The sequence below is a fragment of the Equus quagga genome, chromosome 9 (genome assembly GCF_021613505.1).
Source record: "Equus quagga isolate Etosha38 chromosome 9, UCLA_HA_Equagga_1.0, whole genome shotgun sequence".
Lineage (NCBI taxonomy): Eukaryota > Metazoa > Chordata > Mammalia > Perissodactyla > Equidae > Equus > Equus quagga.
This window is the reverse complement of record NC_060275.1, coordinates 66,290,318-66,306,018: the sequence shown is the minus strand read 5'-3', so window position 1 is coordinate 66,306,018 and position 15,701 is coordinate 66,290,318. Positions and strand designations below refer to the sequence as shown.

Here is a 15,701-nt window from a genome sequence, read left to right as displayed (position 1 = left end):
CACAGTCACGGGTGCCGGAAGGCACACCTCGGGCACGCGTCCTGGGCTGCCAGGCACCCAGGGTGCCAGCGGTGCAGCCGGCACCATCTCGGGGCCTCCGTCCACACAGAGAGGTTGGGTGGGGGTTCTTCAGGGAAGGGAGCTTGGTCACTCTGGGCTTCAGATGTCACTTTAAGACCTTTCTGCAGTGTCTCTCCTGCCATGAGCACCGACTCTCCGGGAACAGATGGCTGCGGAGCACGGAGCCTGGGGTTCACCACCCCCTCGGCCCCTGACTGGCTGTGGCGGGGGCCTGGCTGCTGCCTGCAGGGGCACCAGCTTCCGGCCTGTGACACCGCCACTCATGGTCACCGAGTGGGGCTGGAGGGCTGTGTGAGCGGCCACCGCTAAGGCGCCGCCTCCCCTGGGCCTGGGTTTTCCCATCTACGACACGGAGGGCAGAGCAGGCCTGACCTGGGGGCTACTGGGGATTCCGTGGGAGCTGCCCCCCAGGACCGGGGCCCGGGGGTGACGATGACCGTCCCAGGCGCCGCCAAGTCACCCCTGACAGAAGGAACGGGGACCACAGCCAAGTAGAGGACCTGGTTTATTTCTGACGCAGGTGAGTCTCAGGACAGCGCAGCAGCCCCCAGGCGGGGCGGGGCGGGGCGGGGCGGGGCAGAGCTAGAACTCCACCTTGCAGGCGGGGAAGGCCTCGTCCTGCATGGACACAGTGCTGTTGCTGCCCAGCACCGTGATGCCCAGTGCCTGGTGCCGGGCATGCGTCTCCTCATACCACTCATGCATGGCCACCGAGTCGAAGGTGGGGATCAGGGTCACCTGCGGGCAGGACAGAAGGAGCGACGGTGAGGGGAGCGCCCGCCGCCCTCCTGGCCCAGCTCCACGTGCCCAGGCCTCTCTTCTCTGCCCCCGTTCTCTCTTGCCTGGAGGTCTGCGGCTGGCGGCCCGCCTGTCCCTGAAGTCCCTTCTCTTCCTCTAGCACCCAAAGGGCCCTCTTACAGCCCAGGCGGCCAGGCCGCTCTTCTGTGAATCCCCCCTCATGCTTCCCACCAACCTCCCCACCGCCATGTCTCCCTCTTTGCTCACCCAGGCCTCCCTGCACCTCCTTGAATGCGCCGAGCCTACTCCCACCTCTAGGCCTTTGCCCCTACTGTGCCTGCTGCCAGGACACTCCCTGGCAGCTGCTCGACGAGCTGCATGAGAGTCGCACGAGAGCAGGGGTGGCACACGCCCTGCGCAGGGCTGGGCGGGGGCCAGGGACCGGAAGATCCTCTCCACCCAAACTTGCCTCACCCTCCATTTCAATCTCACGGTCTCAAGCGAGCCTAACTCTCAAGGACAGTTTTCAACTGCCTCGGCCACACAGACACTGCACGCCCCACCAGTCCAGCTGGACCAATCCTCGGGGTCGGGGGGCGGGGGGTGACCGAGCCAGCCCCGCCCTTGTCCTCATCCGGGATTGCTGCAGACTGAGGAGGCAGTGGACGTGACAGGAACAGAGGCCTGACAGTGGGGGCTCCTGCGTCTGCCCTCATTGCTGTGTGCCCTTGGGGACGCGCCTTCTTTCTGAGCCCCGCGCCCTCCTCTGGGAGGTGGGGGAATCACTCAGGAGACCGTGTGGGTTCAAAAGGAAGACACCAGCAGGTGCTGGCCCTGCTTTGCGCCCAGACTGCTGGAGGCCTGGAGGGGCACGCACCTGGAGGTCCCGGTCCCACTGCCGCTTGCCGGCCAGCAGCGCGTCCAGGACGGCCCGCATGCCCTCCTCCTTGCGCTGGTCCTGGCCACTGATGACGTAGCAGAGCGCCCGCACTCGCCGGAAGAACTCTTCGTCCACCAGGCGGGCGCTGCCCCCGCTCGGCAGGTAGGCCAAATCGAGGTAGATGGGGGAGCCGGGCGGAGCCGCTGACGCACCTGGCCGGCTGCCGGCTGACCCTGTGGGCAAGAGAGCAGGAGTCAGTGTGGATTCCCAGGACCGGGAAAGGGCCGAGACCCAGAGCCCAGGACGAGGCTCCCAGCTCCACCTGCACCTCTCCGAGCAGCTCCCTCCTTGTCAGGAGTCCTAATCTCAGCGTTTGATGATTGACAAGCCCTCCCTGGCAGGGGCAGTTACTCAGTGAACTCTGCAAACACCCTGGACCACCTCCTCAGCGCCTGGACCCTCCCTGGCCAGTCCCTGGAGACAGACATCCCCGGGAAGAAAGGAAGGGGCAATCAGAGAGTGCTTCTTGGAAGAGGCAGTCTTGGAGCTTGAGCCCTGAAAGCAGCTGGTGCCTGGAACACTCCGTTGCTTCTGCAGCACCCGTCCGTGCAGCTGTGTTTCCCAAGCCCTCCTGGCTCCGGGCGCTGGGACACGGCAGCGACCAAGACAGAAAATCCCTGCCCCAAGGGCGACGGAAAGCCAGTGCTGGGGTGGGAGGGACAGAGTTATCCGAGGGACAGCCAGGATGGGGCAGCCACTCTCAGGGCCTCGCCCACAGCCCTGAACCCAGAGCCTGTGCAAGGGGGACGAGGCCACCGCTCTGGATCAGTTCACTGAGGACACAGCTGGGTCTCAGGCGCAGGAAGCCTGCCAGATGCCTGGCGCCTGACAGCCATGAAGAGCGCCCAGCTCAGAGGGCAGCCAGGGCATGTGCACAATGAATGAAATCCCAGCTTTGGGCAAGTGGCGCCCGCACTCAAAACTGGGGACTGTGGCAGCAAGGGTCTGAGTGGAGCCTCAGGAGGAAAAAGCCACGTGGGCCATGGAAGGCGTGAGGGAGGCAGGAGTGGCAGAGGCGGAAGGGCAGAGAGAAGACAGGGGGACCGTGGGTAGGAGGACAGGGTAGAGGGGAGCCCAGCAGCTATAGCCCATGGGCCAAACACGACAGACACCTGCTTTGTCAGTAGTTTTGCTGGAGTGCGCACGCACTCACCCAGCTGCTTCTGTGCTACAACCGCAGAGCTGAATATGGGACAGAGACTGCCTGGCCTGCAAAGCTGAAAATGTCTACCCCGGCCCTTTAAGACAGGCTGCTGACACCAGCATGGAGGGTCAGTTTACCTGAGGTGGTGGGAATGGGAGACCCCAAGTGGCCAAGATCATGGCCTCTCTGGAAAGAGGCCAAATGCCCCAGACAACAGAACTTTAGATGACCCTCACCCTCCGGGGCCAGCCTTGCCCACGGGCCCTGGGGGCCACCATCTCCCTCCCACTGTGCTGGGAACCCCTGACCTGCTGAAGGTCCCAGGGGCCCATCAGGTGCCTCCCTTGGAATCTGCCCAAGAAAGACAAGAGGTGGCAGCTCAAGCAGGTGCTGAGGCTAGGAGAGAATCGAGAGCCCGGGGCAGCCAGGAGCCAAGGACAGGTCACGAGGGGGGAGAAGCAGAGACGTCCACCAGCTCCTTGAGGGCAGGCCCACCCCAGGCACTGGAAGAGGGCCCAGGCCAGGGCGAGCGCTCAGCACCATGAGCTGGAGGTGCTGCCTTCACCAGCATCACTGGTCTCTCCCCAGCCCTCCCTAGGCAATTCTAGGCCTGCGCTGACCAACGCAGTGGCCAGCAAGCACTGCCACATGGCACGTGTGACCAAGACCAGCTGGGAGGGCACTCCAGGCTCTCAAGACGTGCTCTGGGAAAGAGAAAGAGGAACTATCGAGTCATTTCTTCTCTTGATTACACACTGAAATATCACTTTGGTGTAGTATGCAGGAAAGAACACAGCAAGAGGATTCTGGGACGATGGCACAGTAAGAAGCACCAGGAATCTGTCTCCTGTGCTGGCAGCCCCTCCCTGTAAGGGTGAAGCAAGCTACCTGCAATTTAAAGGACTGTGCCTTTTTGGGGGGGGCGGTGAGGAAGATTGGCCCTGAGCCAACATCTGTTGCCAATCTTCCTCTATTTTTTGTAGGTGGGATGTCGTCACAGCATGGCTTGAGGAGTAGGTCTGCACCCTGGATCCAAACCTGTGGACCCCTGGCCACCAAAGCAGAATACACGAATTTAACCACTGTGCCACTGGGCAGACCCCAGACTGTGCATTTCTTATTCTTCTTCCCATCCCCCCTTCATTTTTTTTCTTTTTCCCCTTTTGGGAGCCAGACATTTAAGGATTAGACATTCAAAAGCAACCGCATATATACGGGAATTTAGAAAGTCACCATGCGTGCCCAGGGAAAGGTGCAGGCTCAGGAAAGATCTGAGAAGACCTTACATTCATACCCCAGACTGATGGCCAGCACAGAGACAGCCCACTACAGCTAAACAAAAAAGCCACAGCAAACCCTGGGGAAAGATGAAATTTGGATCACCAGAGTTACCACATTATTAAATTCAAATGACCAGTTTTCAACAGCAACAAAAAAAATCACAAGGCACCCAAAGAAAGACAGTAAGGCCCATTCAAAGGGAAAAAATCAATCAAAGAAACCATCCAGATGGCAGACTTACTAGACAAAGACTTTAAAAACAACGGTCTGAAAGAGACTCAAAGAACTAAACGAGGACGTGGAGACAGCCAAGAGAATAATGTATGAACAAAACAAAAATAAGGAAACATAAAACAAAAAAATAAATGAAAAATTCTGCCACCAGAAAGCACAATAACTGAAATGAAGAAAATTCACTAGAGGGACTCCATTCAAGATCTGAACAGGTAGAAGAACCAGGAATCCTGATGAGAGGACAATGGAAACTGAGTTCCAGGAAGAGAAAGAGAAATGAGTGAAGAAAGTGAAGAGAACCAAAGGCACCTGTGGGACACCCTCAAAAGGACCAACACACACATTACAGGAGTCTCAGGAGGAGAGACAGGGCAGAAGGATCATTTGAAGAAATAATGGCCAAAAGTTCCCCATATTTGAGGAAAGACATGAATATAAACACCCAGGAAGCTCGATGCACTCCGAGCAGGACGAACTCCAACAGACCCACACTGACTGAGACACACGGCCCAAACCCACTCTAGTCAAGCTGCTGAAGACAAGATGAGGAGCAGCCCTGCGGGAGGAGCAGGAGAAAGGGGAATCCACAGCTGTAGATGCTTACACTGAAAAGAGGCCCTCAAATCAGCCGCCTCACATTACACCTCAAGGAAACAACAAGAAGAACAAAGAAATTCAAAGACAGGAGAAGCAAGGAAACAATACAGATTAGAGCAGAAATTCTGAAAGAGAGACTAGAAAAACAACACAGAAGAAAGTCATCAAAACCAAAAGTTGGTTCTTTGAAAAGATTAACAAAATTGGCAAATCTTTAGCGGATGGACTAAGGAAAAAAAGAGAAGACTCAAATGAGTAAGATCAGAAATGAAAGCGGGGACGCGACTGCTGGTTCTATGGAAATTAGCATTAGGAGAGCACAACGGACTGCTGCACACCAACAAAGCGCGTAACCTCGAGGAAATGTTCAAGTTCCTAGAAACAAGAAACCCACCAAGACTGAATCACAAAGAAATAGAAAATCTGAACAGACCTCTAACTAGGTAAGGAGACTGGATCAGTAATCACAAGCCTTCTGGGCTTCAAGCAAACATTTAAAGAACTGACACCAATCCTTCTCAACGGTTCCAAAAAACGAAGAGCAGGAAACACTTCCTAACTCATTCTACGAGGCCAGCATTACCCTATACCAAGGTTAGGCAGAGACACCACGAAGTGAGAAAACTACAGACCAACATCCCTTTGGAACACTGACGCAAAAGGCCTCAACAAAATACCAGCAAACCGAATTCAGCAGCATATTAAAAAGATTACACACTATGACCAAGCAGGATTTATTCCTGAGATGCAGGGATGGTTCAACATATGAAAAACCAGTGTAGGAAGAATGAAGGAAAAACCCCATCTGGATCATCTCAAGTGATGTGGAAAAGGCACTTGATAAAACCCAGCACTATTCCATGATAAACACACTCAACAAATCAGGAAGGGAAGGAAACCACCGTAACATAACAGCAACCACATGTGGACACCCACAGCTCACGTCACACTGTACGGTGAGGGACAGAAAGCTCCTCCTCTGGAGACCAGGAACGAGGCGAGGGTGCCACTCTCACACTTCAAGACAGCGCTGGAAATCCTAGCCAGGGCAGCAGGCAAGAAAAAGAAAGAAAAGGCCTCCACACTGAAAGGGAGAAGGGAAGTGACCTCTGTTCACAGATGACACGATCTTACATGCAGAAAATCCTAAAGACTCCACACACATAAAAGAAACCTGTTAAAACTAATAGATGAAGTCAGCAAAGCAGCTGGATGCAAAATCAACACACAAAAATCAGCTGCGTTTCTACACACTACAATGAGCAATTCAAAAAGGAAACTAAGAAAACAATTTCACTTACAATAGTATTAAAAAGAATAAGATATTTAGGAATTAACTTAACCAAGGAGGTAAAATATTGGTACGTGAAAATTACAAGACATTGCTGAAAGAAATTAAAGACATAAATTAATGGAAAGACATCCCGTGTTCACGCGTTTAGACTTCACATCGTTAAGATGTCAGCACCATACAAAACAATCTACAGGGCCAATGAGACCCCTGTCAAAATCCCAATAACGTTTTTTGCAGACACAGAAAAACACACTCTAAAATTCACGTGGAATCTCAAGGGACCCCAAATAGCCAAGACAATCTTGAAAAAGAACAAAATTGGAGGACTCACATTTCCTGATTTCTAAGCTTACCACAAAGCAACAGTACCGAGACAGAGTGGTGCTGGCACAAGGACAGACATACAGACCCAAGGAACAGAACAGGGAGCCCAGAAATACACCCTGGCATATATGGTCAAAGGATTGTTGACAAGGGTGCCAGAGCTTCCAATGGGGAAAGTGCAGTCTTTTCAGCCACTGGTGCTGGAAAACTGGATCTCCACACCACAGTGATGAAGCTGGATGCTTCTTTAGTACCATGTACAAAACTAATTTAAAATTAATCAAAGAGAAAAATGTGACAGCTAAAATTATAAAATTATTAGAAGAAAACATATGGCAAAAGCTCCCTGACACTGGGTTAAGCCATGATTTCCTGGATATAATACCAAAAGCACAGGCAACAAAAGAAAAATAGACAAACTGGACTCCATGAGAATTAAAACCTTTTGTGCATCAAAGGACACTACCAACAGAGTAAAAAGACCACCCACAGAATGGACAAAATATTTGCAAATCATATATCTGATAAGGGATTAATATCCAGAATATGTAGAGAACTCTCATAACCCGACCACAGAAAGACAGACAACCCAACTCCAAAACTGGCAGAGACGTGGCTAAACGCTCTCCAAAGAGACAGACGCCCGGCAGGCCCAGGAAAGACACTCCACATCGCTGTCCACCAGGGAAATGCCGATCAAACCTCAAGGCAGCACCAGCTCACCGCCACCGGGACGCCGCTATCAAACAGCCATGAGACAAGTGTTGGCGAGGACTCGGAGAAACTGGAAACTCTGTGCACTGTGGTGAGAATGTAAACTGGTGTGGCCACGTGGAAAACTGTGGCAGTTCTTCAAAAAAATTCAACATAGAATGACCCTATGGTCCAGCAATCACACTTGGGGTATAAACCCCACAGAACTGCGAGCAGGGACTGAGAGGCGTTCGAACGTCCCGGTCCACAAGCTGGAAGAAACCCACGTGTCCATCAAGGGATGAACGAAGCGCAGTCCATCCACACACTGGAATACTGAGCAGCCCAAAAAAGGAAGGGAATTCTGCCACGTGCTCCAGCATGGATGAGCCCCGAGCGAGTGACGCTCAGTGAAATAAGCCCGATGCAGAAGGGCAAACACTGGGATTCCGTCAGACGAGGTCCCTAGGGGAGTCCGACTCACAGGGACAGAAAGCGGAAGGGAGGGCACCAAGGGCCAGGAGTTGGCATTTAATGGGACAGTTTCAGTCTCAACAGATGAAGGGAGTCCTGGAGACGGATGGTGGGGACGGCTGTACAAGAAAGGGATGTGCTGAATGCCACTGAACAGTGTGCTGAAAAATGGCCAAGGTGGTAACTTTTATATTATGTATATTTCATCCCAGTTTTTGAAAACTGGAGAAAAAAAGCACAGCAGGCCTGAGACTCTGTCCTTAGAAGCCTCACCCTCTGGCCCTTGGCTGGAGTTTGGGAACTGACTTCAGAAGGGTTCCCCCTCTTCCGGAAAGGGTCGGGGTGCATGGTGCTGGCGAGGCTCGTGCTGAAGACCCGCCGCCCCTCCTGCGGAGTCCACGATTCTGGGACTTGACCAGCCCCCGACAGAGACCCTGGGAGATCTCAAAGGAGATCCCGGGTGGACAACACTTCACACGTGTCATCGCAGCTTGTTGATGGGGGAATTACACCCGCGGTGCGACTCCACCGCGAGAAGGCTCTAGAAGCTTGTGCCTGGTTTCCCTGGCACACCCCTGTGCCGTTCCTGCTGTATCCTCTTGTTCTAATACACCTCAGCCACGAGCACGACGAACGCCTGAGTTCTCCTTGCCAACCACAAACCGGGAGGTGGCCTCGGGAACCTCAACACAAACGGGTTAAAGAAAGCACAGCGCTGCCATTAGTGCCGCCCACTTCTCTTGCCGACCCGGCTACTAGAAGCAGCCCACTCACACATGTGCTGTTTCCACTGACAACACTGCCTGCACGCCCTGGAACCACAAGTGCCCCAACAGTGAGGCCAGAGCTTCAGTCTTACAGGAGGAACTGAGGTCCAGAGGGGGTGGCGGGAGTGGCGGAGGCCACACAGCAAGCAGAGAATAAGAGGACTTGGGCTGGTAACCCACTGCAGGACTCCAGCCCCCAGGTACTTACCAGATGGGCCCCGACTGGTGGTCTTGGGGACCGAGGACTTTCTAGACAGGGGTGCCCGACCTCCCTTGTCACTGGGCTCGCTCCGGGCGCTGAGTGGCCGAGTGGCCCGGTCCCCACCAGCCAGCCCCTTGGTCTTGGCAGTGGTCAGTGGAGAGGCTTTGGGGGCAGCAGTGCCAGGGCTGGGGCGGGCCAGGGACTTCCGCGCACGGCTGAGGCCATCTGTCAGCCGGGCCTGCTCTGGGGGCAGCATCTCAGGGTCCACCATGCAGATGCTGGGTGGGGTGGGCAGCGGTGGGGGGAATTTGAGGGGGTCGGGTAAGGGGTCACGGCGAGGGCCCCCAAAGCCCTCCGTGTCCTCGTCAGAGTCGGCAGTGCCAGGGGTGGCAGGCAGGGGGTCTGAGTCAGACAAGGTGGGCAAGGACTCGCTGACAGACGTGGGTGGTGTCTCCTCGGCCCCTGGGGCACTGGCCCGCTCCTGGGACCGGGCGCTGCTGTCGTTGGAGCTGCCTGGGGATGCTGGGGCTGGCAGCAGGGGCACGGCCTTGCGGTGCTCAAACTCGCAGGGCGACACCAGGCACAGGTCCACGTCATGTGGGGAGGCCGAGCGCCGTGCCCGCGGGCCTCGAAGCGGGAGGCTCAGCCCGGCCTCACTCGTGGTGGCGGATGGTGGTGGCAGCACCTGCTCGAAGGAGACGGACAGGGACTCGTCCACCTCTGTGGAGTGTGGGGAGCCCACCTCAGCAGGCAGCGAGGGCGTGGTCACTGTGGGTGAGGCATCCGGCCCGGCCTCCCCGCCCCGCAGCGGGCTTAGGGACAGCCGCCCGCTGCCCTCGGTCGGGCCCTGGGGGGCTCCGGGGGGCGAGGGTGTGCATGGCTGGGGGGTGCTGGTGGCCAGCAGCAGCTCCAGTGCCTTCTCCCCGAAGCTGCCGCCGTCCTCCCCGGCTGGGCTCAGCCCCAGCTCCAGGCTGCTCTCCTGGCTGGGTGTTGCCGCCAGTGGGGGGGCTGGGGAGCTGCAGGCCTCGGCGGGTGGGCTGGCCTCTTGGCCCCGGAAGCTGGGGGGGCTGCGGGGCCCATTCTCCGCTGGTGGCACAGCTGGGTGGGGGGTGTTGGGTGCTCTGCGGGGCTTGGGGGCTGCCTGGGCACCGGTCTTCTTGACACTGACCACAGCAGAGGCTGCCCGGCGCACCTCCCGCGGCTGGGTCCGAGGGGTGCTCAGCTTAGGGTCCTTCTTCACTTCCCGGGGGGGCCTGGCCTCCTTCTCAGCCCTGCGAGGGGCCTCAGCCCGTGGGGGCTCCTTCCGGGCCACCGCGGGGCGCTCCTGGGCAGGCCTGGCAGGTGTTGTCATCCGGCTCTCTCTTCTCAAGCTGTCCCGGGAGCCCACACTTTCCTTGCTCTCAGCTCGCCGAGGCCCTGCCAGGTCCTGGGGGGTCACCACAGGCTCCCGCAAGAACCCCAAGTGCTGCAGGCGGACCAGGCCATCCAGGAGGCGGGCGGGCGGCGTGCAGCCAGGGAACAGCACGCGCACCACTTTCTCAGTGGGGCCCGCGGGGTGCCACACCAGCAGGGCACACACGGAGACCGGCGGTCGGTCTGCAGCAGCCGAGGGCGGGTGCAGCACGTACATGTCAAGCCGGCCCACGCCCATCTTCTGGAAGAGCACGGTGGGCTCAGCGGGCAGCGGCCCGCGGGTCAGAGGCAGGGGCGTGATGCCAAGCCGGGCCAGGAGGCTCAGGGCCAGCTCTGCCTCATCCTCGCCACGCACCAGACGCGAGGCAGCCACCCGGGCGTTGAAGAAGACGACCCCAAGGCTGGGCGAGACAAGCCTGCGCAGCCTGTCGTCCCCGGAGCCCCCGCCGGCCACTGCCTCGTCGCGCTCGGCCAGCTTGCGCCGCAGCAGACTGTTGAGGCCGGGGAGGCTGTCGGTGCCCGCGTGGGTCACCAGCACGGCGTCCACCCGGTCCAGGTGCCGCACCAGCTTCCAGAAGCTCGACTTTGGGTTCGAGCCGCCGTTGACCAGCACGGTGAAGCCGTTGACAGCAAAGAAGGCAGCATCACCGAGGCCACCGGGGAAGATGTAGCAGCAGGGCCGGGCAAGCCTGAGGAAGCCCACGGAGGCCGGCGGCTCGAGCAGCTCAAAGGGGGATGGCGGCTCCAGCACCTCGGCCACGTACTCCAGAAACTCACGCAGGCCCTCAGAGGCCGGCCCCTGTGCTGGAGGGTTCAACCGCAGCTGCAGCATGCCCTGGAGGCCGGGCACCTCGGGGACCAGCTCGGCCCAGTCACCAAAGGTTGGGCAGGTGATGGTGAGCTTGGGCAGGTCTGCGTGTGGGGGTGCGGAGGCCAGGAGATCCAGGATCTGCAGAGGAGCAGGCAGTTAAGGGGCCACCTGGAGCCAGGGGACACCCAGCCCATTGGGAGAAGAGCAAGGATATCCCCGCCCTGCCTCCTGGGGCTGGGAGGGTCGTTCGCCTGCCCTCATCACCCTCAGGACAAAACCCAACCCTCCCCACAGCCCTCGAGGGCCCACGGTCCTGCCTCACCACTGGTCCCCCTCCCATCACCCTCACTCGCTACAGTGTGAACACCTGGCCTGCGCGAGTTTTTCCTCATTTGCCCCGCCCAGTCTAAGGGCGCTCCATAAGGGACCTGTCTAGCTCTCTCCCAGCTGGGACCCGGAATCTGGGGTGCCACTTGAGGCCTCTGGGACATCTGCTGATCTACAGCCCCTGCCTCGAACTACACATTGTAGTGGATGACGGGACTGGGCCCCGACAACATGCAAGGAGGGACACGTGTCAGCACCATCATTCCTCAGAGAGGGAGGGGATGGGGCCCAGGGGGACAGCAGTTGGCCAGGGCCACGCAGCCTGATGAGGATGAGGTGGGATTCAGAGCCAGGGAGGTGGCGGCTTACTTCTTTGTCCCCCAGGACCTGGAGGAAGTGGCGGGACGAGAAGCCCCCCGTCTGGAGCAGCAGCTCCCCCGTCTCCTCCAGGCAGGGCCCAGCCAGCACCAGCAGCTTGTGAGGGGAAGGGTCCAGCAGAAGGTCCCGGAGCTGAGGGGAGGGGAGACTGTTAAAGGCCTTATTCTGTGCAGTGACATAGCCAGCACCCCACTCTGGGGCAGCCCCCAGTCCCAAATCTACGTATAACCACCCCACAGCCAGGCCAGAGAAGCTGGGAGGGTAGCCTCTGGGCACTCCCCTCCCCCCAACAAACCCCAGCTCATCCTACAAAGCCTGGCTCCAGTGCCCCCACCTCCCGGAAGCCCTCCGTACCCTTGATGGGCCCCCTCAAGTCCACCTCTCTCCCGGCCCAGCCCCAACGCCATGAAGGAGGTATCTGTGTCTGGCTCTGGCTCCTTCAGAGCCCCTTGAGGGAGCAAAAGGGAGTATTTTTGATGAGAGGAGTCAACAACACAAGGTCTCTGGAGGGATGCCCCAGGGCTCTCTCTTTCTCGTCTTCCTCACGGACGCGCCCTTCTCTGGGAGAAGGGTGCAGACGCCCAAAAGCCGGAAGCATTGCAGTCGATTCAGACAAGTCCCGGGGCTGGCTCAGCGCAAACATCTTCAGGTCCTACCTCCCCTAGCCCACTCTTTCCTCCCAAACTCCCACCTCTGCTCCACCCTCTCATCGCCGCTCCTGAGGAGGGAATAACTTGAGGCTGGAGCCACCAGGGGAGGCTTCCCGGGGGAGGAGATGCTGCTGCTGGGTGTTGAGAAGAGGATTTCGGGCAGCACAGTCTGGGACACAGGAGGTCAGGCCGGGGATGGCGTGGTTCCAGTAGCCCGCTCCCTCCAGCAGCTGCTCTTCCCTACCTCGTCACACAGCGACTTGTCTGATGGGTTTAGGAGGACCAGCGTCTCCAGGGTGTCTCCGCGGTGGTGCAGGCTCCGCTGGCCTGGGGGGAATTGGGCCCTGTGAGTTTGGGGCTGGGCCACGTGCAGGGGGTCAGGCTGTCCTGGGGTTGAACCGGGCCTCCCTGAGTTGACCCCAGGCAGCCCCAAGCCCCTCCAAGCCTCCATTTCCTGGGAACCCCAGCCAGGGGTCATCTGGGGGTTAACAGACACATGGCACAGCTGCAGGCTTGGATGAGGCAAGAACAGGAAACCCGCCTTGGCAGGCCACACGCTGGAAACAGCAGTGACAACAGGGCCTCCACTGCCTTCGGGGCCCGATTTGCAGCCGTCAGCCCTATGGGGGACACCATCGCCACCACCACTGCATAAGCAAGGCCCAGGGAAGGCCAACGAGGGTCCACCAGGAAGAGGCCACCGTGCCTGAGGGTCAGGAAGTGGTGGGTGGGGCTGGAATGAGGGCGGCGTGAGGAGCTGAGCACAGGGAGGCCTCATGGACCGCGGAGAGGGGAGTGGGGTTAACTCCGGGATCCCAACCGTGGTCTGTCCCCAGAGCCCAGATGTGTTTCAAATCTGGCGCACGAGGCCCTGGAGCTAAAGGCCAGGGCCCTCCAGTGCTGATCTGCCTTCATCAGTTTACCACACGCTCCTGTCACAGGCTACTGCTGCACTCAGGAGAGAAAACCAAGGCATGGAGGGGGCTAGCGGCCCCCAAGGTCACACAGAACAAATGGGATTTCCAGCTCCCCCCACCCTGTGAGGGGTCAGGAAGCCACCCAGAACCGCTGGGACAATGAGGTGATGGACACTTCCTTCCCCTCCTGCAGCAGCCGGGAGGTGACTCAACAGGCCGGCGGAGGCGCGGGCGCCACTGGGCTTGGCTTACCCAGGCTCAGCCCAGAATCCCCAGGGAGCCATGGGCCACGTGCCGCTGGCCCAGGCATCCCCACCCCTCCTTGATCTTGTTCCTTTCTTAACTCCCCATCTATTGAGCACCTACGGTCTACCTGGTCCTGTGCAGGGGTCACAGCCACGAACCAGACAAGGTTCCTGCCACATGGGGCCCACACTCCACTCTCCAGGCCCCTCGGCAGCCTCTTACTTTCCCAGTGTCCTGTCCCTTTGCCTGAGCCCTTCCCTCCACCTGCCACCTCAGCCACAGCTGCTCTCATCCAAAATGCCCCCTCCTGGGTGGGCTCCCTGTCCCCCACCCCTCATCTGTAAAATGGGGACAAAACCACAAGTTCCTGCCTTGTGGGTTATTGAGGACTGAGGAAGTCAGTGCTGCGTCAGGGCTCACCCCTGCTCCGCCCCCGGCAGATCGCACTGTACTATTACTGTTGTTGTCTACAGCCGTACCCAACCCCAGGCCTGGCACAGAGCTGGCACTCAGAGAACACTTGCCCAGTGAATGAGTGTACATGGAACAGCGGGGGCACCGGGGTGCCCAGCCTCACCTTTCACGATGCTGGAGAAGGTGGCCGAGTGCCGGGACACGAAGACCTTGAGCTGCTCATCAAGGCTGCAGACGCCAGGGTCAACGTCCCAGGACCGGATGCCTGGCAGGGGGTGGGGGTGCCAAGGGAAGCGAGGTGGGAAATCAGCTGGGCTCCCCAGCTCCCAGAATGTTTCAATGACTGGCACCTGGCAGGTGGGGGCCACCCAGCCCAGGACAGCCTGGAGACTGAGGACCACCCGAGTGCTCTTGACCCCACTGTATCAAGGAACCCAAAGCGTAACCTGGCATTTTACAGAGACTCAGGACACCAGCAAGAACGCCCCTGCTCAATGGTCATCTTGTCCCCTCCATCACCTCCTCCACCCTGCCGGCCACCTTCCCACCTCTCCTCCTTTGCACCCGCTGTTCCCACGGCCCTGAGGCCCTTTCCCCGCTTCAGGTGCTAAGACCCACTGTCCTCTCAGCCTTCTGCATCCTTCTGAGCACTCCCGACAGCTTAAAACTTGCGGCATCTCCTCCCTGACTTTGGGTCCACTCCCCACCAGACTGTTGGCCTCGCGAGGGCAGGCCTGGGCCTGCGGGGGAGCATCCTCCAAGCAGGGGAGCCGAGCTGTGTGTGCCACCAGGTGACTTTCCAGGCGATGGACCCCAGGCCCTGCCCGTCTGTGACGGGGGGGTGAAGGCCCTCCGACCGCGGTGGCGGCGGCGGGTGCACCACGCCCGCCAGTCCCGCCACGCCACCTGCGGCAGGTGAACCTCGCAGGTGCACCTATGACTCACCCCCCGGGCGCGAGCCGGCCCGCCCACACCCCACTTAGCAGCTCCTCCCGGAGCACCAGAAAGTGGGCCCCGGGGCTGCGGCCCGGCCTCGCCAGCCCTGCTCCCCGCCCCGGAGATGCGGCTGCCCGGGCCCGGGGATTCCAGGCGACCCGGCCTCCCCTCTGCGGGCGGGACGCGGAGGCGGCGCCCACCCTGCCCAACCGCTGGGGGCCCAAGGCCGGGCCCGGGGCCCTCCCCGGTCTGCAGCCGGTGGGCGGCGCGGCCCCGCCCGGGCCCGGACGGCCTCCTCCGCCGGCGCCTGACAGCGAGGCCCCGAGCCCCGCCCGCCCCGGGCCCGGCCCCGGCCCCGGCCCCGGCCGCGCCGCCCGACCTCGCTCGAGCTCCTCCAGCACGTAGGCCAGCAGCCCCGAGCCCGCGCACTCGCCGCCCACCACGAGCAGCAGCGAGCTCGGCGCCCCGGCCGCCGGACGCCCAGCCGCCGCCGCCATCTTCGCGCGCCCCGCCGCGCCGAGCGCCGCCCCGCAGGCCCCGCCCCTTAAAGGGCCGGACCGGAAGGGCTGCAGACCCCGGCCGGAAGCCCCTCCGCGGGCCTGCCGACCCCTGGACCGGGGAGCTGGGGGCGCGGGCGCCCAAGGGGTGGGAGGCGGGAGTCTCTGCTTTGGGCCCGCCCTCCCAGTGACCGTTCATTCATTCAACAAGCTTGACTACACGCCTCCCACAGGCCGATCACAATCCCTGCCCTCTGGGGGCTCACCTCCTAGCACAGTGGGCCCAATCAGAACCAGACCCAGATGCTCCCAAATGCTCCCAGCTGCCTAGGTCAGGGCTGGA

The 15,701-nt window shown here is 59.7% G+C and overlaps 1 protein-coding gene across 4 annotated transcripts; it reads right to left on the bottom strand.

Annotated features, from left to right (window-relative positions):
• Positions 1–570: 570 nt before the first annotated feature.
• Positions 571–15,381, bottom strand: MAP1S (microtubule associated protein 1S). 4 transcript variants are annotated; one of them, XM_046672328.1, is made up of 8 exons: positions 15,241–15,381; positions 14,089–14,190; positions 12,593–12,675; positions 11,690–11,830; positions 9,938–11,131; positions 8,776–9,454; positions 1,697–1,932; positions 571–819 (listed from the first exon to the last, which is right to left on the bottom strand). In XM_046672328.1, exons 1-8 carry the CDS (start codon positions 15,356–15,358, stop codon positions 664–666), a joined length of 2,709 nt encoding a protein of 902 aa, XP_046528284.1. In that variant the 5' UTR covers positions 15,359–15,381; the 3' UTR covers positions 571–663. The 4 variants fall into 4 exon arrangements, with proteins under 4 accessions (XP_046528284.1, XP_046528283.1, XP_046528285.1 ...); XM_046672327.1 differs by having other exon boundaries at positions 8,776–11,131; XM_046672329.1 differs by lacking the exon at positions 15,241–15,381 and having other exon boundaries at positions 8,776–11,131; positions 12,390–12,675; positions 14,089–14,154.
• Positions 15,382–15,701: the final 320 nt, after the last annotated feature.